General features: G+C 41.1%; 1 protein-coding gene across 6 annotated transcripts; it reads left to right on the top strand.

The window, feature by feature from the left end:
- Positions 1-321: 321 nt before the first annotated feature.
- On the top strand, positions 322-26,126 carry LOC148324724 (protein-glutamine gamma-glutamyltransferase K-like). 6 transcript variants are annotated; one of them, XR_015846337.1, is made up of 16 exons: positions 795-925; positions 2,933-3,071; positions 4,402-4,682; positions 5,362-5,553; positions 11,287-11,538; positions 13,216-13,334; positions 13,402-13,509; positions 13,902-14,079; positions 15,431-15,569; positions 16,417-16,609; positions 17,341-17,494; positions 18,016-18,300; positions 18,973-19,133; positions 19,841-19,977; positions 20,066-20,655; positions 25,953-26,126. XR_015846337.1 is itself a non-coding variant. In XM_088313517.1 (15 exons), exons 3-15 carry the CDS (start codon positions 4,403-4,405, stop codon positions 20,223-20,225), a joined length of 2,358 nt encoding a protein of 785 aa, XP_088169643.1. In that variant the 5' UTR covers positions 322-339; positions 525-611; position 4,402; the 3' UTR covers positions 20,226-21,023. The 6 variants fall into 6 exon arrangements, 5 of the variants coding, with proteins under 5 accessions (XP_088169643.1, XP_088169641.1, XP_088169640.1 ...); XM_088313517.1 differs by lacking the exons at positions 795-925; positions 2,933-3,071; positions 25,953-26,126 and adding exons at positions 322-339; positions 525-611 and having other exon boundaries at positions 20,066-21,023; XM_088313515.1 differs by lacking the exons at positions 795-925; positions 25,953-26,126 and adding an exon at positions 414-611 and having other exon boundaries at positions 20,066-21,023.

The raw sequence follows: 26,126 nt of genomic DNA on the forward strand, positions 1-26,126 counted from the left end.
TTGACCCGATGGCAGCAAATTATATGATGGGAGTACAGGTAAAATTGACAATTTTTTTAAATTAATTTTTTCTTGAAAAATATATTCCCATTTCATGTCAATTTTGTTGTTGAGATTTAATCTTCAAACAGGCCAATTTGATCCGCAAAACAACAGCAGGCCTAATTTCTGCTATGACCCAAAATATTTTTGGGAAAAAAAATATTACTTAAAATAAGTGTTTTGTTTGTTTTATTTTTTTTTATTTTATCCGGCATTTATATTTTTCGAATGCCGTTACTACAAACACCCTCCTATATTCCCTCTCCTGTCACGTGACCCACCTGCCATCGTCAACGGGTGAGTAGTTTCACTTTATTGCATTTTTACGATATAGACTTCAGCGTTAACTTGCCGAAAAACCATTTAACCAGTCCGTTCAGATGACATGAATCCGTCATCTGATGTGTCATCTCAGTCGGATTGTATTATCTATGGACCACCATCACTTCTTCCTCTTCCTGTCCTCTCTCTTACTCATAAAGATGTCCGCGTCCCGCCAGGATTCCTCCTTCACATACGTCATGGCTCAAGAAAACAAGCAAAGGGGCCACCACTGAAATAAAGTTGAAGTGAGTATTGATACTATTAAAACACCCTGTAATGAAGTCCCTTTTAATCATAGTGTCAAGTCAAACACTGGCGTCTAGGACGCCATTGGGAGTAGTTGGCAAAAAGTAACACTCGAATGAGTGTGTGTGTAGGCGTGTAGTAAGAGAGGTGTGCCCTCAGCGCCTGAAAAACTATTTAAAAGAGGCGTGAACTCGCAACTGGTCTCCGAAGCACCACAAAGCCTTTGGGAAAAGAAAGGCAATTTCTTCTTTTTCTTCCTCCTGCGCTCGACCTCCTTTTTTTTGGTGTCCCAATTCGTCTTCCACTGACTTGAGTGAGTCGCTCTTAAGTACCTTTGTTTCTAGTTTGGGGGGAACTGTTGGGCCTTTTGATGACGATTTTTTTCATTCCAACTTTTTAAAGAGAGTTAACGCACGACATTTCGCTCGGCTTGTTTCGATGGTCATGCTGAGGTGGATCACAGAGAAAAGGACAAATGGCTTGGTGCTAGTACACCTTCGAGCAGCAATTGAAGAGCCTCTTGCTGGTTCTTTAGAGGGAGGTAAAAGCAATAAAAAAAAAAAATACAAATGGCATTCGTGGCTTTATAGCATAATCCAGTGTTTTTCAACCACTGTGCCGCGGCACACTGAGATATTGTCAGGTGTGCGGTGGGAAATGCAATTTGTGTCCCTGTGCGGTCTAGCGCCTGTAGAGTAAGTAGTAAAATGTAGTACTCTTCCATACCAGTAGGCGGCGGCAGCAGCAGCAGATTGCCTTGTGCTTGGAGACAAGCGAATTAGTGACGCGCGGATGCAGCGAGAAGTGGATAGCAGACGGAAAAAAAAGTGGATAACAGAACGACAGTGAAAGTAATGGATACGTTTTTGAAGAGAAAAAATGCTGACTCTGAACTGGACCCTGGACAATACCCAGACCTAGATGAAGGCCCTAGTATGACTGGAGGTAAAAAAAAAAATGTTTGGATGCTATTGATATTTCATCATTTATTTTTTGTTCTGAGCCGCAAGATCCATTCCTAAATTCCCCTTCTATCGTTATCCAAAGTGTCCCACTTTTGTTTGACTTGACTTTGTGCGTTTGTTGGCACCGCTGCGTTGAATTAAACCCGTGGCAAGCACACAACAAGCACAGTGTGTAATCGTTGCAACCCTGGCAAGCCTTTAAGCACAACATTCCAAAAGTTGAATGTTGCCTTTTGTTTGCGCCAGCCCTCCTAAACAACAAACAGCCTGCAGGCAATGCAGGTCACAAGTGGGCCTCGTTTCATCGGCAGCATCCTCCCGTAGGAAGCCATGAGCGCCGACTCTGACATCACACGGGAAGGGGGTGGGGGGATCTACTTTTTCTTTTTTGTTTTGTCGGATGATTTTCATTCATGGAATTTTCTGCGGAATGTTACGCACCGGGTGACGAAATCTTTTCTGTGATCAGTTAACATGCACCGAATATCTCTGCACTACACCGACAACATTTTTTTAGTAGCACGCTTTTTTTTTTTCGGGATTGGACGGGTGCAGGACTGTAATCTCCACACTATGGAAGCATCATTGTGTGTACCACAAAATCCACCACGTTTTGGCGTTGGTGCAGGTCCAAGGGTGGCTTACATTTTCACTTGTGTGCTCTGCTGTGAACATCCAAACTGAGTCCTCCCTCTTTGTTGTGGCATTTGAAACGTATGAATGAGCCGAGGCATGTTTTACATGAGGAAAGTCTTACATCACACCACCAAATGGATTATGAAAATATCCCAAAAAACAGACATATTTTTGTAACGTAATGGGTGATCCTCTCTTCTCAATTTTATTACAAATGTACTGAGCATGCAATCTCTCTCTAGTTGAACACAAAGCTGTTGTTCTGTTGCATTAAACGCAACAGGTAGATACCGTATTTTCCAGACTATAAGCCATTACTTCTTTTCCTAGATTTTGAACCATGCGGCTAATACAAATGTGCGGCTTTTCTGTGGATTTTTCTTTCACCAGCAGGGACGCTCTATAGTTCAGAAAATACGCTAAATAAATCTCAATTTTCTTTTCTCTTGGGTCTGTTCTGTTTTAATTAGCAAAGTTGCCGTGTTAAAAGGCACTGTTTTAACGATCTGTTTATGTGCATTTATGTGCATTCACAGTACAAAATCTTTCTGTACATGCAGTAAACAACTCTTTTTTCAACATAGAAAACTGTGGCTTGTATCTTGGTACGGCTTGTTTATATTTTCCCCAAAATATTTGCTGCGGCTTATATACATGTGTGCTTTATAATCCGGAAATATGGTACGCATTTTAATTGTGCCTACACCCATTCCTTCAAGGCTTTCCTTCTCTCATCCATCAACGTTGGCATGATTGAACTGGATCTTGACACCCTTTGATGAGATCAACACAAGCCTACTTTGCCGCTTGTGACCACTAGGAAGGAAGCCAGGGATGAAAGATTACGATCTCTAGAATGTAATAGTTTAGTAGTATAGATTTCAGTCATGAGGCATCAACTGTTTACCAATCATATATTCATTTGAACTTTTATCCTTACTAGGGTAGCGGGTCAGCTGGAGAACATTTAGACAAACATATGGACGGAGCAAATGGAATTAATTTATTTGAATATTAATTGAATCAATATGCGCAGTTGGTGTAATGCAATAATTATAAGTAATATTGTACAGAACAAGCCTGGCGAGTCCTCAAGATTACTTTAATGAGCAGACAAAAGGATGTCATTATAACACTGTCATGACAAAAGCTTTTATGCTACTTCTTCTAAATCCTATTTAAGCACGTTCATAATTTCTGTTTTAACGCCACAGGTTACTTTTTTTTTTCCCCCCGGCTGTCGGCGTATTTTAGTGCAATGGAGATGAAGAGGAGGAGGAGGAGGACGCGGGGATGTCAGGAAACAAAAGGCTGATAGTACTAATTAAAAGTGTAGCATCGCTAATGTAGCTCACAAGCGACATCGGATTGGAGTCAGCGTTCCGTGGCACGAGCAGGCCGGTCCGTAAGATCCATTACTGGAGGTGTTGAACTGGATTTACACTGCCACTCTAATTATGATTAATCTTCTTTTTTCCTTGGCACTCTTCCAGTAGAACACATCCCAAACCCCACTAGTGACAACAATGCTACATAAATATTAGTGCTGTCAAGCGATTACATATTTGAACTAATTAATCGCAAAAAATCGTAATTAATTGCGATTAATCACATTTTTTCTACTACTATTTTTTGTGAGGCGTTTTACTTGAATAATACATTGTAATTAATGCAAAATCACCGAATACGAAGTGTGTGATCCTTCAATGTGAGCTAAACTGAGTCATTTTTACAGGATTATTATTTTTTTTTTTTTAGAAACAATTCTCAAAATGTATACAATATATTTAGATGTAAGCAGCACACTCCAGCAGTGTTGGCTTGCAAGGTCCAGTGGTAACTTCAGCCAGGTGTTTTGTTCTGTGATCATGTGCTAAAGATGGACAGCTAATTTGGAATTTGGCTTTCCAAGTTATGCAAATTAATGTTAGAAAAAAATAAAACTGAGTTAACTGAGTTAAAATATTTAATCGGGTTAATTTTTTTTTATAAACGCTTTAATTTTGACATCCTATAAATAATACAAAAAAAAGTGTTCCATTGGCAAGGGATGAATTTTGTAACATAAAACAAGAGACCAAGATATAAAAAAAAGTTTTTAATACGCAAAATGTATATTTTCCGAGTATAAACATTTAAAAAAGAACAACCACTGAAACCCTTTCACATCAAAGCCATATTTTCCCAGGATGCCCGTGGAGACGCACTCCTTTCGAGACACGTCAGCCGTGGGTCGATTCCCAAGCGTCACATTCACCGCGGTTGACGAGGACCCCGAGAAGGGTTCCGAGGAGCCCCCCGAAGATTCTAAAGACAATGCGTGCCAGCGCTGGCTGCGCCGCATGGGCCAGTGCTGCTACCCCGAGACTGATGACGACATCACCAACACATTAGTGACGGGCCTGGAAGAGGGCAAGGACCACGGGGAGCCCGGCAAGACGCCTGCGTCCGGCGATAGCGAGCTCAGAGGTATACACCTGGCGAGGTCGCCATATTGTCCATTGTCTGTCTATTGTCTACACGAGTGCTTCGCAACCTTCATTCAGCTCAGGCATACGTTCTGAATTACATTGAAAAAAAATTCTCTTCTCTTGAACAGTCCGTCTTGAAAATGGCCTCGTAAGTGTATCTGCAATTAAATCCAATTTCCCAAATGATACTTAATGACATTTGTCATAAGGATTCATTCATGTTCATGACAGGTCTTATGAACAAACGTCAAAGAAAGTGTTACCAAAAATTCTAACATCACACCACCAAACAAAATGTCCCAAAAAGTATCTATAAGGTTGGGCCAGGTACAGAGCCCTGCAGCAAATAGTGAGGAACAGCGAGTACCGAAATCGATGCCCTTCCCCAAATGTTGTCGATTGCCAAAAAATGATCAGTGGTCTTCAAACTAGGGGGCCCGGCCTTATGACAGGAAGGCGACACCGTTTCATTATCAAGTTACGCTATGTGCAGACCAAAGGGATTCTCCGCGTTCCCGGTGGCGCCCTCTAGTGGAAGAACATTTAATTGTAATATGTCGCCGCACAGTCAGATGAGCAAATGGACCAATTAGATGAAAGTGCATATTTCCCCGTGGCACACCTGATCTCTCAGTGGTTGACCGACTCTAATCTGCCTGTGCGCTTCGCTTCCACAGAGCTTCCACTCAAGGTGAAATCAATCGACCTGATGAGGAGCAAAACGGGAGCCGAGCGCCTGGCTCACCGCACGCACCTCTACCAATGCGACGACTTCATCATCCGGAGAGGGCAGACGTTCCACGTGTGGCTCACGCTGTCGCGACCGTTCCAGCCCGACACTGACAAACTTCACCTGGAACTCAAAACGGGTCAGTCAAGTCGGGCCGTGTTTCTGATGCATTCCCCAGATAACTGAATAGGATGTCAAAGAATAAAACTCAATTTGAGTTACGCCAATTTTAAAGCACCACTGTACTCCGGTAAAATTCAGATAACTGAAAAAATACGAAAGTACAGCAAAAAATTGAAAAAAAAAACGATTTTTTTTTTTTCATGAATTCCTCTCACTGGCCACATCCTCTCCTGAGGCTTGAGTGGGAATTCTAATTCCATGTGTGAGAATTGCCCCTACATTAGCCGCCTTCTTGTCTAAAAATGGCAGCCGTTAAATCGGACGAGAACGCCAACAGTTTTCGGATTTGGTGAGTGAAATAAGGACGTTTTGCTGCAATTTCTTATGCAAGATGGGGAGGCGGCGATTGGGGGGGAAGAAAAGCGAGAGTGTGATGGAAGGAAGGAAGGAAGGAAGGGTGAGGCGGTGGAGGGGGCTGAATTTTGGGCTACCATTGCTATGGCAACCGCTCTCGGTTGCTATGCTCCAGAAAGAGAGCCGATACAGAGCGTTTTGGTCCTGAGAATTCCCTCCGAGTGACAATCGGCTGTCGCGCTTGCCACAGACGTAATGGGAGCCTCCTATTTACCCCACTCGCGCTGTCATCTGGAGATGCAGCAACAGGGGCCCTTCTGCATCCAGCAATTACAGCTTGCCCGACTTAACTCCAGTTCGTGTGCATCCATATTTGGAAGCCACGATGCGCAGAACCAATGAAATGTTCGGGTTGAACCAGACTCCCACCGAGACTGTTTTCTCTTAATCTTGTTTTAAATCAATATTTCATTGCCTCTGTAAACTTTTGATTTTCCTCGCGTATCAAAGCGCTGGCCGACGATGTATAAAAAAAAAGACTATTACAATTGATTGATATTGAAATCACGATTAACTCATTCATTCCATAAGACGTATATAAACGTTTTCAAAATTGCAGTCCCCGCCTCCCAAAGACGTATTTATACGTCTTAGCCTTTTTTTGGGGGGGTGGGGGCGTCATAGCTCCATATTTTTATATCTTTAGAACACAATATTCTGTAGGCTTTGCAAAATCAGTCAAAATTCTGAAAAAAAACGCTTCGATTGAGGTGTTTCCTCTCGTGAAAACGGCTGGGATTAAACGAGTAAATAAAATGATTATTCATTGATTTTAAAAAATTGAATTGCAATTACTCTAAACTCAAGCTTTGCTTCATGAGTCATTTTGAGTCAATGCTAACCCTGTAGAAAGGCTAACGAATAGCATAGTTGTTGCGCTGTGATCAACCTTTAAACGCATATTTAAACGCAAGGTATATATTCTTTATCCTCCACAAATATTATTAACGCTTTGAGGATCTTCACGTATATCAGTATGTCTGTATTATACGACCAGAAAGCGCAGCACAATGGCCATTGAAGTGAGGCTGAAAAAAGCTGTTTAATCCTTTGCTTGTATATATATCCTCATCTATGTATATTTTTTCTGAGAGCCAACCCTGATTTTTGGTACAGAAAAATTGGTACTGGAGGTTCATCTTCTGTTTTTTTTTTTTTTTTCTTCCCCAATTATATGTGGATGTTCATCCTTGTCTAATCCATATTCATACATAAAGGCACAAATTAATCAATTCAAAGCACAAACTGCTCAGCGAAGGTAATTAGTCTCTTGCTTGTTTTTGTGCGGATGAAAAGGGGGATTACTATTGAAGGAAACATTTTTCACTGTCCCAGCCTGTTTGATGTGACGGCACTAAGACGCATCCAGCTGGCAACTAATGGCGCTCCCGACATCTGAAAGGCGTTTGACTGCTGATGTCTTTGCGTGAAGCCGAGCTCAAACGCACAACAACGGCGGAGGTGATTTTTTTTGGTTTTTGCACATTTGAGTGAAATTCGACCGTTTGGGGCCATTCGACTTGACTCGGGTGGTTTGTGCAATGGTGGGATCTTAGGCTGTAATTTGAAACAAAACAAATCCATGTCGTGTGAAAATATTCAAATTGGAGCATGCTCGGACAATTCTGTGACAATTCTATGTCACCTGTTGTGGGATTGAAAGTGAGTGCTCTGAATTGTAACTAAGGTCCTATGTGTATGAAACAGAGGCATATAGAAAGCCTTTTGAGCATTTTTCAATATCCTCCATATCCAGTGTAAGGTCCAAGTAGCAGTAAAAAAATCCACCCGTCTATTATCCAATCAGCTTTTGCTCACAAGAGTCGCCGGAACCTTTTCCAGCTTTTTCCGGTCAGCAAGCGCGGTACACCCTGACCTGGTTGCCAGCCAATCACAGGGCATGCAAAGACAAACAAGCAACCATGCTCACACTCACTCACACCTTCGGAGAATTAAAAAAAAAAAATCTCTTCTCTTTGATTAGTCCATCGGCGTGGCTGCTTTTGAGTGCCTCGTTCTGGGCTGCATATGTCACATATCCAAAGATGGAAAAACAAGTAGAACGAAAGAAAAAAGTCTGACTTGACAACCAGATTGTGGACTAGAGCGCCCCGTTGTTGGCTGTGAGTGTGCGCACGTCACTAAGAGACTAGCCGAAGAGCAAAAAGGGAATTCATTTTTTTTAGCCGTAGTTTGGATCGGGGCTTCAGGTTGGTGTGGCTGCTTTAGAACGCCTCGTTGTTGAGTGAGTGAAAGGAGCTCTGCTGTTCAATGAAAGCCACAATTTCTTTGTGTACGTGCCATATTGTAATATCCAAAACTGATTTCCCTACAAAAAATAAGAAGGATAGCGAATAAATCCTTTCTACAACTGCCTAAAAATAACTTTTTTTCCCTCCCTTTTGAATGACATTTCTGCACACTCAACTTTGGCAGACTAGTTGGACTAATGAGGCAACACTTTACTAGGACCTTAAGCTCTTCGGGAATTTAAATAAATGCGAAAACAGCTTTCCATTACTACAAGTCGTATTGCCTCCTAATCAGTACAAGGAAATTTTATTCTGTGGGCGTATTAACATAAAACAGTGGTGAGAGATGTTAGGGAGCCAATCATTTTGCAGCAACTCTTTAAAATGCAGCATCGAATCCCTCAATTTGAGTCAAGTAGTCTCATGTGAATCATTAAGTGCACTGTGGATCACTTAATATACAGTATATGAAAGGGGATATCTTTTCTTTTTCTTTTTTTTTTTTTTTTTTACAACTTGCAAATAGTTGGCTCTCTGGAGTGTCTGCCCGATGGGAAAATACGCTTCACTGCAAAGTTGTTTTTGTTAACACATTTTTCCAAAATATGTCAGTCATTAGCAGAGTACAGCTCCCACACGGAGTTTCACTGCTATGTATTGTCAGCTAGCATGGGCGAATGTCGGCAATTTTCCAAATTAAACTGGAATACACAGAAGCCAAAGGTTTTGTTTTGATTTTGTTTTTTAACGGATAGCTCTGATAGTTGAGATATTATAACCCTGAAAGATATGTGTGTTGGCAGATAAAATCACAATACTCATAGGCATATATTCTTTATCTTCTGCCCCCAAAAAATTTAAAAAATCATCTTGTGGCGATATTTGCATTCATATAACTGCGTTATACTGCCCCCGGTGGCCAAGACAGGAACATCAGAAGGAGCAGCACTATGAACTGAACAGAAGCATTTAATCATGATGGACTGCTTGATTTTATGAATTCTATTTAATTATGATTATTTTTTTTAATAGTCACATATTATTTGTATGCAAGTCCATTTCAATGAATTACAATGGGGTCAAAGTTTTCATTTTTTTAAATTTTATTTATTTTAGTACTTCAATTGATAAAGTGAAAGTCACACTGACTAAATGACCACAATGGTCAATTGCTAACTAAATTTCTATATTTAAAAAAATGTTTTCTTTTGTAATATGAAGGCTTTGTTTGGTGTTAGCTTTATGAAATAGTTGCGTCATTCCAGCGAGAGGATACCCAACAAACAACTTTTTATTTGTTTTGCTGAACTGCATGCGCTTGCCATTGTCGTGTTTCCAACAGAAATGGGATTTTTTATTCGTGATTTTCTTTTTTTTTTTTTATCTTCTTGTTTCTCATTAACAACTCGTTCACGTGTCGTCATGCAAACGACGTTAACCAAGTTATGAAGCCGTTAACTAAGCTTATCCTTACGGGCATCGAGCGCAACAGCACCGTAACCAAACAGCAAATTACCTCACGAGCAATTATCGCTTTTGGAGTGCGACTGCAGCTGAGATCAAATGATTGCTGCGTGCGTGTGTATCCGAACGAGTGAGGGAGCGAGATTTTATTTGATTTTATTTTTTTTTTTAGGTCACATTTCCATTTTAGTGAGGACGAGGCGGATGCTTCAAAGGCACCGCCGGGCAGTTATGTTGGGCTTTAGAGTCAGCCTTCAGTTGACTTGAAATGAATATATGCTCCAAAAAAAAAGAAAAAAAAACATCATGGTAGTTGCCAATGAAGTGAATTTTGGCTCTCTCGTCTCAACATTTTATTTCCTGTCTGCTACATTTTACTTGTTGTCGGCAGTGAATAGAACAGAGCATAATTTTTAGAGTACGTATTCTTAAAATTCGATTATCAGTGTGATGCCGTGCTGTTTTTTATTTACATCACGGGAAAGCGTCTGAACTTAATAATACATCAGAACCCGATGGTGTCCATCAAAATGAAGTATTCAAGTTGATTTATTTATCAAGTGGAGGCAGATTTGCTGACACGGATCTTGTGTTGTGAAGAATAAGACCCGTTTTGTTTCTAACTCTTTCATGAAGGGACGAACGAATTTGGAAAATATTCTGATTGCGATTTTCTATCCCTTTATATTACTATTTACTATCATATTATTTTTTTCATGGTCCTCTTCCAAAGTGTCTTTTTTTAATAGGACCAAGTAATAAATTATTCATTGTTACAATAAATAATGTCAGATTTATTATACATTTTTTGGTTATATATGTCAAGCATATGCCAAACTAAAGGCAAATGAACAATATTGCTTTGCCTTGCAGTCTTTTAAGTGTTCACTATGACAACATTACAAGATTTCCAAACAAATGCGCTGTAAGCATTAGTCAGGAATTCAGTTTACAAGAATAATAATAAAAAAAATAAATAAATAAAACAAGCTGTGCATTTCTCTTTATTTTTTCGTGAAATAATAAAATGTAAACTTGGGCTTGTACTTATTGATACTACACTGGAAAAAAAAAGTCAAAATCAAGTAAAAAAATAAAATAAAATAAAATAATTTTGATCCTGATACATTTTTTAAGTAGTCTATACATCTACTTCAAAAAATCTACCTGGATCCAGACGACTTTATTTTGTGCAAACTTGACAAAATAAAATGTGTCGATGTCGATTTGAATTTGAGAAATTGAACATCCCTAATAAGCGGCACAGAAAATAAGAGTTATGGATGCCACATATGTTTTAAGATAAGATAAGATGTCCTTTATTAGTCCCATAATGGGGAAATTTGAGGTGTTACAGTTATGAAGACACTTTGGAACTGTTTTAATTTGCGGAAAACACATCAACATCTCCTGTAATGCGAGATTTCATTCCGAGTTGTTTGTTGTCATTGTCATAGCAGCACTTTCTCCCCCTTCTCATTCCTGTCCAAGCAAACTCGGCGAGGTAGGAATGCAGGTGTGGCAGCCGAATAAATACACTTTCCGAACAGCGGCCTGATGATCTCTGAGGCGTAGCGAGACACGTTCACGTCTGCCTGCCTCTACTTTCCCCCCCTCAGGGCCTCTGCCAACGGTGTCAAAGGGAACTCACGTCATTATCCCCCTGGTGGACGAGCTGCAGGACAACCGCTGGCAGGCCGCCCCTGTGGAATGGGACGGCGCCAGGATGAAGCTGTCCGTCAACTCCTCGGCCAGCGCCGCCGTCGGTCGCTATCGTCTGCAGGTGGAAACCGAGTGTCCGAGTGGACGTGCTATTTCTGCACACGACCCGGCTAATGACGTCTATGTGCTGTTCAACCCCTGGTGTGACGGTAATAAAAAAAAAAAAAACAACTCTTAACAATCAAAAACTGTATTAGATTTGTGTCCCCGTTGGTTTCTCTCCGGGCATCTACACTGCAGTGATTTTCAAACTCAAATTTAGGAAATGTGGGGGGTCTTTGAGGCATAAAAAGTGCGAAGTGCAGGACCAGTTAAATAATAGCATCATAGCATAATTGCTTGAGTCATTTTTGAATGTTTTCAAAAAACAAGAGTTAAAAAGCTAGTTAAAAAAAAACGAGTCCAGGTTCTACGAGTCAATCTTTGGAGGTTATTTGAGCTCAGTGACTATTAGGCTTCTCAATTATTTTCTTTTACGCCCCCCCCAGCCAGAAGGAAACAATTCGCACCCCCACCACCACCAACTCTCCGCCGCAACTATAAATAATAGCATTTTTTTTTTTTTAACAAAAGGCATATTATTGCAGAAATAAAGTCCCTTTTTTCCTTCTAGAAAAAAAATCATTTTTTTTTTCAAAAAACAAAGTTATACTTTTTTGAGATGATAGTACAATTTTTTCCACCCAATCTTCTTCAGAATAAAAGGTTTTACGTTAAAAGAAAATAGTTGTAATTTTGACATTGACTTGTTAAAATATGACTTTCTTCCCCTGTGAAAATGTGATTTTAATATATAAAAAAAATACAACTCCATTCTCGCGAATGAATTTTGGTGCACCAGCCCGGAACAGTTAGTGACAGAAAAACAGCTGCAAGGTGGAGCCCTGGAGCAACATGAAATAATAATAACATCACGCGTGTACAGAATGCACACTGTATGGTTGTGCTTGTTGTACACGTTGTTCCGTGGAGGTGGATGCCATCTGAGGACCGTGTGCTAACGGACATTGGAATAAGTTTTAAAGTGGACATATTAATATTATGGAAAATTGTGGTGATTTTGTGCTGGTGGTGCAGCACAGTGACATAAGCAGAGCGGGCAAAAGTGGTCACACTTCACTTCACTACTACTACTACTTTAAAGCGCATCGTTGTCTTTTTTTTTTTTTCTTTTTTTTTTTTTTCCAGAAAGCTGGCATGGCCACTTTAGAGCGGCCCGTTGTCAACCATGAGTGAAAGCACTTCACCCAAATTTAAGACAGACGAGCAAGAAGTCAAACTTGAGTGCCTGCATTTGGAAACGGGCTTCAGTTTAGAGTGCCTCATTGTCACCGTATGGAAAAGAAAAATGCGAAAGGAAGTCACATGTATTTTTTCAGGACTAGTTGTGGTATTTGATTGAGCATTGACACGTCCGCAGCGTCTGAGAGTGGAGTGCAGTGATTTTTTGAATATTCATTTTTTATAATTGCCAATTTTGTTGTAATCATTCAACTTTGGCAGAGTTGTTCACAACACTCTTCTGAGTGGTCCTCCAAATTATGAATTTATTAATGTTCACTTTACAAGGAACTTGAAGTATATTACGAAATAGGGGTGGAACGAAAACTTGAATTTCAAAGATGTGAGTGTAACGAATCAAACTGAATTCCACTTTCAAACATACCGGTCCTTGAATCGTATCACACCCTACGTATGGCGATACGTATCAAATGGTCATTAATCGAAAAGATGCAGCGAGAACGCTTTTATAACTTCTTCACTTCCCACCTCTGTAACTGATTCTTACTTTGCGTTGTTTTTTTATTCTAATTTCCTGGTATCAGACGACGCAGTGTTCATGGACGCTGAAGACGAGCGTCAGGAATACGTCCTCAACGATGTGGGGCGCATTTATTACGGCACGCAGGACCAAATTGCTGTCCGGACGTGGGACTATGGACAGGTGAGTGACGCACGATGAATCATTTGAAGCACATGTTGACGGGTTTCGCCCTTGTTTTGGTTTTCAGTTTGACGACGGGATACTGGCCGCGTGTTTGTTCGTCCTGGAAAAGAGTGGAACTCCTCCATCTGGGTGGGGGGACCCTGTCAATGTGGTGCGAGTCGTGTCAGGCATGGTGAGAAATTGGAATCATTTGGTTCTTGCTGACACAGTAACACCTTTTTACTTTTTGGACAAATGCTTGTAAATCTATATCACCAGTCTATCCATTTTTATAATCGGGATTTATAGTGGTCTTCCTTGAACCTGGTGATGAAGTACTTCCTCCTCAAGTGAAAATACAATTCATGCTTTCTTGTCTTTGTGGGAGTTTGCTTTTTGTCTTCACCGCTGCTTTGTTGCAACCCCCTTGCGCTTTTCACGTTAACGCAAAGCCGAGATATTCCATCCAACTCACAGGTGTGACAAATGAAGACGCCTGATTGGGCAGCACGATTATTAAGGGCCGTCGCACACCAAGCTTTAAATGATTTTCTTCAACGTCTTTGCTATTATCATCTACTGCAGATCAACTCTCGCGATGATCAGGGTGTTGTGGAGGGAAACTGGTCAGGGAATTACACTCAAGGAACATCTCCGACTGTCTGGAGTGGAAGTATGGAAATACTGACGGAATACCACAAAAACAACGGCACCCCCGTCAAGTACGGCCAGTGCTGGATCTTTGCCGGGATCGTCACCACAGGTGGGTTGTGAACCCTCACATAATCCCGTTTCGGTTTTTGCTTAGTACTCACACGTTTTTTTTTTTATTTGGAGTGTGGATAAAATGGTACTAATTAGCTAAGCTAATCAAAAATGCAGCAGTGGCCACTGAAGAGTGCCTCATAGTGAGCCATGAGTGCACGCTGAATTGACGATTAGAGCACGGAGGATAGCCAGTGTGTGAACCAGAACTTGGGGGTGGCAGATGGATGGAGTGTTTTGTTAACCGCACCTCATCGGAGGAAAAAAAATAATTTAATTTTAAATGAAAGTGAGCAAAAGCATTACAACAATATATATGACTTTGAAAAAAACACAGTATTTAGAAAATTAAACATTACCAAGGCTTATTCATTTAATTATTTTCAAGTTCGGCGGGCCGGATTATAACGCTTAACGGGCCGCACGTGGCCCCCGGGCCGCAGTTTGCACACACCTGCTTCGGAGCACCTCATTGTCCGCCGTGAAAGTGCACACATTGCAAAGAGAAGGCAAAGGGGGAGCGTAATTATTTATTTATCTATTTTGTGATGTCGATCTTGTGGATCGGGTCTTCATGCTGGTGTGGCAGCTTCTGAGCGCCTCGTTGTTGTGGCGTTAAAAAAATGCCGCAATGACCCGGGTGAGATATATATTAGCCACCGGGAGGCTTTAAGAGGATACATTTTTGAGGCTCAAACATGATTCTAAACAAAGTAGCATCCATTTTTCCCCAGGTCCTATTAGAGGTATTTGTTTGGTTTATGCATTCGATTTTTTTATTTTTATTTTATTATTTATTTTCTTTGCACATTTACTCATCACAACATAAGTTGAAGATGATGACATTCAGCCCCCTCAAAATTGGAAAAATAAACCTGCCCAATTTTCGCCGATTTTTCTCTCTGTTGAAAAGTTAAGCAAATACTGAAGGTCGAAGTATTGTAAACACTGAAAGGGTCTCCTTGTAATTTATTGTGTAAAAGGACCAGAAAATTACTTGATGAATCCTTTTTTTTTTTATCATCTACATTTGTCAAGGATGTGAGCACTCTTCTTTGTGGTGTGTCACGTTTTAAAAAATGTTTTTCACTGTATGATTTTATACAGTGAGTGTCATGCTGCTGTGTTACTTTTATTTTTGCTATATTCCATGTTACAGAAAAAAAAAGCACCATGACTTAAAGGCATTTTTCATTCATTTAAACGGGCAAAGGTAATATGAAAGCCACGTGATTTGAGTTGGAAGCAATTAAACTTGTGAGTCAAGGTAGCACTGTAGTTTTTTTTTTCTTTCATTTTCACAAGCGGTGATGCATTCACTGAAGCAAATGTAAGTGTGTTCTGTGCAGTGTTGAGGTGTTTGGGCATTCCCAGCCGAACGGTGACCAATTACAGCTCAGCCCATGACACCGACGTCTCCTTGACAACGGATGTATACCTGGACGAGGACCTGCAGCCTTTGGCTCATCTGAATTCGGACTCCGTGTGGTGCGTGTACTCGCCCTCCTCGTCGTGCTGCGTCCAATATTGTGCTTTTTACTCATAGTGACACACGAGTTCATCCATGTGGAAATGGATTGGTGTGCTGCCCGATTGTGCAAATCTACATGAAAAAAAAAAAACAGCTCGAGTGCTACCACAATTTCGACTTGCATTTGGATGTCATCATGGTGGAATAGTTAAATTGAGTTCTGTGATGCGGTCGTGACTGAAATAAATTGATCCAGGTTCCCAGTGGTTTGCGGTGATGAGTGTCAACATAAAAGAAAAAAAAAAACATTTAATAGTTCCATTAGAGTGTCAACATTGTGTGGCCACAGAACAAAAAAAAAAAAAAAATACAAATATTGATCATTGGATGCTATTTTAGTTGGCTCGGGCTGACTCTCACGCTCCGAGTGATTTAAATGCCCTCCACAAATCTTATTTAAGGTCGACGCACATCTTTTGTGTCATCTTGGAAATTAGAAATTACTGGGTGCATTTGCAACCCAATGCACTGGGGATGAATAACCCAACATTTCACCCCATTTGGGTTACTTTTGACCCAGTGGTTTCAAAAGTGCATCAAAGTATGAAATAAAGTTTTCGCAAGGTGGTTCGGGTTCCAAACAATAGCGACAATCAAATTCGGGATTCAATGAAATGTTAGGCCTACAAAGTAGGGTTTGAAGATAGGATTTCTATAGCGTTAAAATTTTAGGTTTATGTTAGTGTTTGAATTTTGTATTCCGAATTGGGCATTTAATTGAACCGATTGTTCTCCCGGTCACTGTATGTTGTTTGCATAGATAGATCAACATGCTGATGGATCGCAAACGTGTGCTCCGTGCAGGAACTTCCACGTGTGGAACGACTGCTGGATGGCTCGCCACGACTTGCCCCCAGGAATGGGCGGCTGGCAAGCGCTGGACGCCACGCCCCAGGAGACCAGTCAGGGCACCTTCCGCTGTGGCCCCGCCTCTCTCGCCGCCATCCGCAACGGTCAGGTGTTCCTCAAGCACGACGCCCAGTTTGTGTTTGCAGAGGTCAGTCAATGGCCATTGGGTCACAGATGAGGTCTTTCTGACGAGGGGGTGGGGCGGACATTTAGAAGTACATTTTTAACAGTAACGTTTAGGAATAAAGTTTATTTTTGATTAAAAATCATTTAAAGACGACATTTTTTGGGGGATTCTTACTTTTTTTTCAATGAGATTTCACTTTACAAAATGGCCACTTTTTTTCCATTCAAAAATTTTAAATAGTCGTTTATAGACTTCACTTGTTCTTTTTTTTTTTTCTTTTTTAAATTTTTTTTTAAGGAAGTCTGTTTTGGCCCGACCTATTTAACTGTTACTATTATCACGGCAAACTTTAAATTTATAATGCACGTTGTTTATAAATATGATTTTGAAATCTTTGAAGCTAGATAACACTTTGTCAACAGCAGAGAATGTGCGTCGTACCTTTTCTTCTTTTTAGGTCTCGTTAGGACGGCAGCTGAGGTTTTAGCTGAAGGGTGAATGTAGCTTAACCGGAGTCTGATTCTGGATCCAAACCAGCCATGTTACGAGTGTATGACAGAAAGTCTTTCCACTGATCAGTGCCACCTACACGAGTGACCAAACTAGAGCGCGTACAGGACAGGGCCGACTGAGCGTTGACAGCATACCGGCGTGCGACGTGTATCTACACTCAGCCATATGGCGCCCGTCAAAAATGACACTTCGCATCTGTTCCGCGCTCTTTTTTTCCTCTCGCCTTCGGTCATCCTCAGGTGAACAGCGATAAAATCTACTGGCAGAGGAACCCGGACGGGACCTTCTCCAAAATACACAGCGAGAAGAAGGTCGTGGGCCATCTCATTAGCACCAAGGCCGTCGGCTCGGACGAACGCAGCGACATCACGCACCTTTATAAACATCCCGAAGGTATCACCATATTCACAATAAGCATTTACGCAATTTGCCTGTTTGACTTCAAATGAAAAAAAAAATACATATATTTTCAATTGGAAAGGCTCGTTCAGGCATGCAGAGCAGGGCACTTGACCCTTTTTTGCCCGTCAGTCCCCCGCCGTCCGGCTGTGATCTGGGTAGCCTTCCACCGGCCTTATTCATGAAAATCCCCCCCCCCCCCCCCAAAAAAAAAAAAAAACGTCCGTGCATGACGCCGTACTGCTTTATTAAACTTTTTTTTTTTTTTTGCAATCACATCCAATGCCCGAGGGTCAATTCGTAAGCCGGACTAAAATCCGCCTCTGGCCGTGATTAATTGAACCCTTTTTTAAAATTTGTGCGTAGCAGTCGGTTGCATCTCACCAGCAATTGCATGCGTAACCCAGTGAAGCATCTCTCTGGCAAGTGTAACAGCAAGGTGGTTCTTGCCGGTGAGTGCATGTGTTACGGCGCATTGGATCTCTGTGTGCATAACGATGGTCTGGTCCGTTCAGGAACGGAGGCAGAGCGCATCGCCGTGGAGACGGCATGTCGTTACGGCTCCAAGGCGGATGCGTACTCCTCCCCCGAGGTAGAAGATGTCTTCATCAAAGTAGCCATGGATGGCGACGGCCCCGAAATGGGGCGGGACGCCGAGCTGACCGTCACACTGAGAAACAGCAGCGCGGAGCACCGACACGTCATCCTGCATAGCCAAGTGGCCATCATGTACTACACCGGCGTTCACAAGGCCACCTTCAGGACGGACCACACCAAACTGGACCTGCTGCCCACCGAGGGTGAGTTTTACTCCATAATCTCAATTTGGATGGAGCGCTCCTATTTTCTTGTTGCTGTCAGGCTCCTCCATTTTCTCATTGCCCTTAGTCTCTTCTAGGGTCTGATCTCTTGACGCGGCAATGTTATACTACAAAGTCTGCGCTTTGCTGCAGCGATCCATTTTCTCGCTGCCCACAGTCTCCTCTTAAATAAAACAAGACCACAAAGTGTTGGATGCTGTGGTGTTCTACTCCACAGTGTCTCCATTGCCACTTCACTCTTGTTTTCTCAATGCCCTCAGTGTCCTGTTGGATAAAAGACGCTCACCCTCGTCTTTGTTTTTTTGTCAGTGTTTAATTGTAACTGATGCGTTCAGTGTGGTGTAGTTTTTGCAGTTCCCAATTTAATATATTGGATTCAGTGCTCTCTTTTCATTGAAGAGTCTATAAATTGTTTACGAGCTTACAGTGTAGCCTCCTGCTTCCACCACATTCGAAACTTGAAGGATGCTGATCGGTCTGCCACAATTTTAGCAATCGTTGCAATCCGCTGTCTGCTTCAGTTGGTTTTGAGCACAACACAATATATTAAATGGCTGAGCCAATCAGCGCTGCTGTCACTCACTTGTGTGATCGCAGTTGGCTTTTTTTTTTTTTTTTCATACAGCGTGTGTGTCATCTTTATTCCGTTAGAGGAGGTTTTGGAGTGGACCCTCGAGTACAAAGACTACAAGGACCAACTGGTGGACCAGGCCGCCCTCATGCTGACCTTATCAGGCCGGGTCAAAGAGACACAGCAGGTCCTCGCCACTCAGTTCAGTTTCCGACTCAGGACTCCAGATCTGCTCCTAAAGGTAAGCCAAATATAAAAATACAATAAACAAGTTTAAGAGTGATATAAGAGCACTCTTGCTTCTGATTTGGATATAAGTATATTTTGAAAATTATCTGGTATACCAGGTGTGGGCAAACTACGGCCCGGGGGCCACATGCAGCCCGTTAAACGTTTTAATCCGGCCCTCAGAACTTGAAAAAAAATGAAATGAATAAACCTTGTTAATGTTTTATTTTCTAAATACTGTGGTGTGTCAAAGACAGATATTTTCTTGTAATGCTTTTGTTTTGCTTTTAAAATTAAATATATTTTTTTTCTCCGATGAGGTGAGGAGACCAAAACACTCCATCCGTCTGCTCCTGGTCCGGGCCCCTCTGTCTAATTTTAGAACCCATTGTGGCCCACCAATCAAAAACATTGCCCACCCCTGGTCTATACCGTGGGATTTCACCTATCGTCGGTGGTCCTGAAACATAACGTATGCCTCACAGTAAACGGGGTCTCACTATAAAGTAAAAACACAGAAAAAAGGGTGGATTTTCATGATATAGTTGTGATTTCCAGAATAGAGAAGTAGACACATTTCCCAAACAACTCTGCCATGTACAATAGCAGAAGCAGAGAAAAGACTCTGCCACATTTTTTTCCTCCCATATCATGTCAGCCACTCGAGAGAAAAACACCAGTGAAAAAAAAAAAATGTCAAAATGAACTTCTTTGATTCAGCCTGTCGGGAAGGCGGTCGTCGGGGAGCAGATGGCGGTGGAGATCTCCTTCACTAACCCTCTACCGCAGGTGCTGAAGTCAGTCATGTTCCATGTGGAGGGACTGGGCCTTGCCACCGCTCGAAAGATTCATTACGGGTGAGGAGAAAAACATATGACACCGTGTTTTCCCGTCGGCCACGCACACACATTTTCTCTAACTCTCATTTCCCGTCCCTCCCCTCAGCGATATCGGAAGCCGAGCCACCGTTTCCCTGACTGAGCACTTGGTACCCACGCTTGCCGGGCCCAGGAAATTACTGGCGTCTTTGCACTGCCATCAGCTCACGCAGGTGCACGGCGTGACGGACGTCGCCGTGCACCAAAGGAACTACGGCGCGCGATAGGGGCTGACCTTTCCTGTCGGAAGAATCCAGAAAAGTGCACAGTAAAACTTCATTTAAAATCTGACATTGGCCACCACCAAAGAATAAAAAAAAAAGCCTTTGGGCCAACGTTGGATTTCACCTCGAAAAGGACTCCAAGTCCGAGCGTAACTGGAATCACACTCCAAAATAATGAACAAACTTAAAGTCCTTGTCCTTTACATTTGTGCTTTTAGGCATGGTCAGGTTGAAATAACTTTTTACACAGTGGGACGTCGAGAAGGGCAGTGCGGTGAAAAAGTGATTTGCTGGTTTGCCTAGCAGCCATGAGGTTCTGGGTTGCAATCTCGATTCAGGAACCAGGAGAAGCACCACAGAAAACAAATGGCTGAATGGATGAAATCTTGAGTGGTATCATCCATACTGGACTCCAACACAGATATTCTGAACTGTAAGTCAAGATGTGCTCACAAAATGTAAATAAATAAGATGCATCTTTTAAAGAGAGCTATGACTGTGATACAGCTGGTATCATGATACAGCTGAATATCCACAGCTGGGCACTTGACCCTTTTTTGCCGGTCAGTCCCCCGCCCTGCGGCTGTGATCTCGGTATCCCTCCGGCCTCGACCCTCCGGCCTTATTTATAAAAGTTGTCTGACCCCGTTCTGTGATACGAGGTGTATCACGATACAGCTTGTATAATTGATAAGGACAATATTTGGAAAAAGAAAATCATATTCCATGGTGATATGACTTATGATTTGTTTGTCTTGAGATTTGTAATTGTATCATGATACACTTTGCAGCAAAGCCTGATTTGTTCCTCTTTGTTTGATTTTTAATTATATGAGCTGAGCGCAAAGGGTAAGAAAACACTCAAATGTTTCATCATTAAATATAGACGGGTTGCACTCAAGCGTGTGGAGAACACGTTTGAATAAATTCACTTTTTTTTTTTGTTAGCAGGGGCAAAGTTTGCAGAATGTCTGAGGTTTTGCAGTTTGTTTGTTAATGCATCTGCGCTCCAAGTGCATTTTTTTCCCCCGACGCTTAATGTTGAACACATTCGGTCAAAGATCAGCAGATAAGAGAGACGTTTTTAGACATTCTGTTCTGAATAGAAAACCGAAGGAAGAAAAAAAAAGCCAAGCTTGACCTTGGTGTTGTCGACCCGTTGAATCATTAAGCCCAGTTTGCTGATGCCTCACGTCTTGACCGGATACCCCCCATTAATGAAGGGCGAACGTGCCGTTTTCGCATCTAATAGCCTGACAAAATATTGGCGGGAGCAAAAAGAACCGTTAAAAAGAAACAAAAACAGGCTTCTCATTTAGGAGGACGACAACCAATCATGAGCACAGGTCTACAATCTGCTAACATAGCTAAAAAAATGTTTGCTTTAGTCCTTCTTTATTACTTCAACCTGTAACAACATCGTGGCAATTTATGTAGCAATAATTTGTAGTCTCGCTGCAATTATTCTTTTTCTTTGAAAGATCATTTTCTCATCCACTGGTGTTTGCATATTTAAATAAATGGTTGCAAACTTCGCAAACCTAATTCCAAATTTAGCACCGAGAGGCACAACCATTATTCATTTTAAAACTTCACAACAAAAAAACAAATAACTCCTTCTCGTATCATGATACATCCAGTATTACACATCACCTAATATTATAGTATGACTAATATCATGATTCGACCTGTACCAGATATCAGCTAATAACACAATACAACCAAAATCAGGGGTGAACTAGTTTCTCAATACGACTAGTATCACGATACAACAGCAGCTGTCACGTTATGGCCATCACAATGAATCCACTTGTAAAAGCAAGAACCATGATACGACACGGTCAGTTTCACAAACTAGCTATTGCCGGTATCATAATACCGCTAGTATTCCAATACAGAAAGTATCCCAAAATGATGATACAGTTTGTAAGGCATTTCACTTTATCTCAGCTGGTATTACCGAGTATCATCGAGATGGCAAGTATGAAACAAACAGGATTGAAAATCCCCAAGTATCATGATACATGCAGTATCATGAAGTGGCTAGTATCATGATATACATAGTATCACAATGCAGACAGTTTAAAAAAAACAAGATTGTATTATTATACAGCTATCACTATACAACTAGTATCATGATATCGCTAGCTAGTATCATGATTCAACAAGGACCAAAAATTAGCTAGTATTGTAATGTGACTAATATAGTGAAACATCTGGAGTCACCAATCCACTAGTATCAAGATATGACTTGTATCATCATACAACTAGTATCGTGATATCTGTAGTATCATGAATTTTCTAAAATCACAATAGGGATAGTATCATGATAAAATCAGTATCATGATGCATCGTCTTATGAACAACTCGTATCTATACACAATTAACTAGTATCATGATTCGACCAGGACCAAAAGGAGCTACTATAATAATACAACTAATATTGTGAAATCTAGAATGACAAATCCTAAAATATCAAGATATGAGTCCTATCATGATACAACTGCTTGAATCACAATCTGGCCAGTATCGCAAATCAATTCCTGCTCGTTAATTTTGCGATTCTTTGGCTGCTCTGTATGAAACACAATTTCTATATACTCGCTTTGTATCAAGTGTCTTAAGTGAGTCCATTTTCGGTGTGCTAGTTTAATTTGTGCGCTGCCTGGGCCTGGTCTGCACATTAACCTTTGAGTTCATTAATGATCTGGCATCCTCACATCCCACATCTTCCCGACACTGGCACCACACGGAGTCACGCCTTGCTTGCGCACCGCCGCACCTAATTCCGGCAAAATGTCAGGGAAAAAAGTGCTGAGTCTTGTTCAGTGGCTACTGAGCAGAAGTAATGGAGCTAATGTGTGGCACGCTCGCTATTGTGTGTCTGACACGCTGATTATGAAGCCAGCGACTCTCGTGTTTCAATGTTTTACATAATCCGTCTCCATGCTGATGAGGGTTTTGTTGGGCGTTATGCTTCACGAATGCCGGGTAATGGATTTTTCAATCTGTTTTGGGAAAAGTGACAATCATTCTGATGAGACCTGCGTGGAATATATTAAGGGAAGCTATGGAAATATATCAGTGTGGTAATTGACATTGTGAATTTCTAATCACTGTCTGTGCCATCTGAGCTTGATTTTGTTTAAATTTGAATTTCTGACTGAACGATATTCTTCCGAACACAAATAGGATGGCCACTAATACAGTATTCATAGTTTGCTTAATGAGTTAAATGCATTCTGAGGGAAAAAAATCACAATAATTCTGAAAAACGATCCTGTTTTTTTAATCAGGATTATGTTGATGGAGATTAGATTAAATTGCAATTATCATTGCTATCATCATCATCATTATTTTTAGCGTTATGATACTTCTTTATTATTATTGTTGTTAATAATGTAATTGTTATTGTTAATATTATTATTATTTTAATAATGACAAGAATATGATTATATAGATATGTTGGGGATTAAATAAAAATATTTTTCCAGCTGTATTGTATTGAGTCAGGAACTGGTCATTTGACCAATTAAATTATTCAAAGCTAATATAATGATAAATCATGTAACTACTGTAATAATCATCATCATTATTCTAATAATGGTCAGAATAGCTTCATAATCATACAGGCACTGGTGGTCGTATAAATTATTTATCTTATGATTCAGATATTTATGATCAATGCATTACTCATAATTATTATTAACTTTGTCTTGTGTATTAATCTATTTTCATTAAAAAAATAATTGCATTCATCTTGGAATGTTTAACAAGTATTAGTTATTTATTGATTGATTGAAATTTAACTGGGTCATCTGAGCGCGTATCCAAAATGAGTTCCCCATCAAACTCTTGTCACATTACATATTTATGAACATCATATCATCATTCCGTTCCCCGTCTGTCCCTTACGGAAATGACAGCCATCGACATCTCCAACTTCTTGCACATCAAATTGTTTGGCGGTGTCCAAACTTTTTTTTTTTTGCAAGTGACACTGATCCCTTCCCACCTTCCTGTCGGTGACGGAAAAGATTCCACTCGCTCTTCGTGTGTCATTGTCAGCTCGCCTTGGGAAAGCTGTCAAAAAAAAAAAAAAAAAAAGCAAGCAAACCCACTCGCCTACTATTACGACTCGCCCCGTCATACGTGTTCCGCTCTTTCCTTAAGCCGCTTTGCTGCTGAAACACTGAGCATTGAAGCTCCTCTGATGTGAATGCCGTGTTCTTTGAGCTGAAGCCAATCGCAGTTCAAAACATACAGTCTGAGCTTGGCGACCTCTTTTTATTCCCAGCTCATTTCACAGTTTTCTACGATAATAATCCAGACTTTCAGAATTTTTCATTTGAACCGACTGGAAGCGTCAAGGAACATGCCGCTTCACTTTAGAGGTGAAACTCAAATTGTCTTTGAGTCCTCCCTCACCACCTAAAAAAAACAAACCTGTATATTGAGCTCATTGAAGTCTAAATTGTGGTCAGTAAAAAATGCTTACCAAAACAAGTACCATATTTTTCGGACCATTTAGAACATTGTGGTGCTATATCAATGTTTCTGTTTTAATAACAATTTATTCTAATTGGACCGTATGTTTATTTGCGGAGGTGGGCATCGTCAGTGCGTCACTAAGTTACCGTCAGTATTTTCGTACAATCCAGTGGGCGCAACAGCTAAATGAATAAATGTTGTTTTTATTTTATTTTTATTAAGTCCGTTCTTGACGCCGATTGGCTGACTCAGACCGACTGGGCATGCCTGAAATGCTGACGAGAATTTACAGACGGATTATAGCACTGCCAAATGCCCACCTCACCTTTCATCTACACATTAGCGCTATTATGCTAATTTCAGACTGGACACGAAATATCGCGTAGCACCGCGTGTTTCACTTGCTTGTGTTCGTCATGCAACAACATTGCCTGCTTCAAATTGCAAGAAACAACAACGGAAAAAGTTTGAACGTTGCTAATCAATGAAATGACCGGCGGTTGTGCTATTCCGTTGGCTAATGCTAAATGCTATCGGCATAGATATGTTTACAAACAACTTTTACTGGCGATATCAAACGAGTGCGGCATTCATACCGCGTGAGTAATGTGCCCAACACACGTCAGTGTATTTTGAGGCAATGAAAATTTCAAATAAGACCCAATGAAAATAAAAATATGAAGTACTCCCCACTTTTAATCGAACAAACGACAAGTAGAACAAAGGGCTTCAAACTTCCCACGAAATCATTGTCGGCATTGTGCGCATGCGCACTAGGCATTTGGTGGGACGTCTCGAAGGGTCGTAAGGAAATTCAACGAACGCACAAAGTAGTTCCAGTATGACGTCAAACGGACGTCTGCTCGCGATTAGATGCGAATGAGAAGGCGGATGCAATAGAAAAGATTCAAGACTTATTACTTTAAAGTGTCAAATTAGTATCTGCACCCGGATATGCTTTGTTGTGATTTATCGGGCACCATTTCAAACGTCACTTAATGATTGGTTGTTGTTGTTTCAGTTTTTAACAGCGCCGTCCATCAGTCACATGCAGAGACTTGTAATTTGTTCTTTTATTTAACACGTGTGCTTAACAGATCTTAGCGACGACAACTGCAGGAGGATATAAAGATGCGGGCCGGTCTGATTTTGATCTAGGCTGCTGTCTCATCCCTCCCGATGTGTCACCCGTGAAAATAAGGCAATTTAGTTATGACATAGTCTCTTGTCTTTGTGCAGCGGCAGCATTTTGTCCCACAAATTGGAGATGGCGAGCGCAGGCAACACGGAGGAGGAACATCATTCTCCAACTTCGAATGCAAGAAATGCATCAAGCATTCGCCCGAGGGAGGCTGAGAAACAGGTGTCAGCACATTTGGAGCGTCTTGGTTTTCTTTCATTAAAACGTGGTCA

The sequence above is a fragment of the Idiotropiscis lumnitzeri genome, chromosome 13 (assembly GCF_059441095.1).
Source record: "Idiotropiscis lumnitzeri isolate Australia: NSW breed Sydney's pygmy pipehorse chromosome 13, RoL_Ilum_1.0, whole genome shotgun sequence".
Lineage (NCBI taxonomy): Eukaryota > Metazoa > Chordata > Actinopteri > Syngnathiformes > Syngnathidae > Idiotropiscis > Idiotropiscis lumnitzeri.

Excerpts from the sequence above, each read along its gene's own strand:
- LOC148324724 (XM_088313515.1), top strand. Across the intron at positions 11,539-13,215 it reads GTTCAACCCCTGGTGTGACG|ACGACGCAGTGTTCATGGAC; the intron begins GTAATAAAAAAA and ends TCCTGGTATCAG. Across the intron at positions 14,080-15,430 it reads TGCCGGGATCGTCACCACAG|TGTTGAGGTGTTTGGGCATT; the intron begins GTGGGTTGTGAA and ends TGTTCTGTGCAG.